Here is a 1,543-nt window from a genome sequence, read left to right on the forward strand (position 1 = left end):
CCATGAACAACAAGGTATCACATACACACATGACTTTATTCAACAAAGATAGAGCAACACCAAATGTGTCCATACAGATATTGCACACTGTCAAATACAGTGAGTCATTTTCATCATTTGTAAAAAAAAAAAATGAATTAAATGCTAAGGTCTTGACATAATAACTTTGTTTACTGACATAATAATTATATGAAAATCACGGACAAGTTAATTTTAGCTGAAGAAAAATCTGACTCGATTCCTAGGCGGAATTAAAATAAAAACCCTGAGAAGATACTATACGAATAAATATACAGCTTATTATTATTATTAGTATTCATGTAAAAACATTTGTCATTAGGTTATATATGAGGCAATTAGTTGTATCCCCTTTTTGTCAGCTTTAACTGTATAAAAGGTAAAGCCCTGAGTGAGGCAGCTTCATGTCCTGAGGCGTTTGGTGCGTTGAGGAACTCCTTGAGTGCTCACCCTGTTGTGAGCCAACCCACTGTGACACTGGTGTCCGTGTTCATCGGTCGGCAGCTTGAGATAAAACCACGAAGACATGAATTGGTATCAATGAGGTTGGAAGAATCAAGAAAATGTAGATTGTCTTCTATCTGCAAGTGATATTATTTCATTTGGGTTTATTGAGCATGCTCGGGAGGGGATACAATATATAAGACGCACTTACCTTTCTTTTAATGCTTTCATTCTCCACGTTGGATGTGTTGTGCAACTTTATGCCCAGTGCTTCTTCCAGCTCTGGAAACACAGACACACGTTTGAGAGCTTGTTCACACACAACATGATCTTTCTAAATAATGCAGGGGTCAGAGAGACGACACCACAGAGGAGTCACAGTGACATACCGGTGAGGATTTGGTCGATTTTCTCCACCACCATGTCAGCGTCCTCCGCGCTGAAGCACATGGGGGGCTTGAATTTGAGCACGTTGCGATGAGGTCCGTCGGCACTGAGCAGGATGTACTGTTCCTTCAGCCTGGGGGGGGAAATATGAATTATTCTTCACTCTGTATCCATTTAAACTAAGCAGACTTTCTAACTAATCATAGCAGGAAAAGCGTGCACAGAATGCAGTTGTATTATCCCTCAATAAATTGATAAGCATGAGATACGAGTTTTTCAAAATGTACCTAAGCTGTCACAACTTATGGTGGAACTTTGTGTTTGGGATATGGTCTGTTTGTAAGTTAAACATAATGCAGAGACGGGTTGATTAATAAGCTAGTTATACTGCATTAAACTCTACATTGCAACTCATTTTATTATGTTTGACTATTCATGCAGCTTAATTAAAGACTCCATTGTCTTTATTTGTTGTTATACATTGTTTTCAGGGTTCCTACAGCTTATATTTAAAACTATATAAAACTATTTGAATGACCAAATGTATGCCATCTAGGTCAGCCTGTGGTTAATGTGAGCATTACTTATGCTTCTTTATTATTTAAAAAACGTCTGAAATATATATTTAAGAAATTCTAACACCAATTATGGCATTATTTTAAGATTGATGGATTCAAAACCCTTTAATATGGTT

The 1,543-nt window shown here is 37.1% G+C and overlaps 1 protein-coding gene across 1 annotated transcript in view; it reads right to left on the minus strand.

The window, feature by feature from the left end:
* LOC104966525 (ethanolamine-phosphate phospho-lyase-like) overlaps positions 1–1,543 on the minus strand; it is a 10,419-nt gene continuing 8,876 nt past the window's right edge. Inside the window, exons 3-5 of the mRNA XM_010795711.1 lie at positions 852–982; positions 674–744; positions 1–522 (exon numbers count right to left, since the gene is read on the minus strand). Coding sequence (XP_010794013.1) covers positions 421–522; positions 674–744; positions 852–982 — 304 coding nt within the window. The 3' untranslated portion in view covers positions 1–420. The remainder of the gene's footprint in view (positions 523–673; positions 745–851; positions 983–1,543) is intronic.

Source organism: Notothenia coriiceps, unplaced genomic scaffold, assembly GCF_000735185.1.
Source record: "Notothenia coriiceps isolate Sejong01 unplaced genomic scaffold, NC01 NC01_scaffold00037246, whole genome shotgun sequence".
In the NCBI taxonomy this organism is placed as follows: domain Eukaryota; kingdom Metazoa; phylum Chordata; class Actinopteri; order Perciformes; family Nototheniidae; genus Notothenia; species Notothenia coriiceps.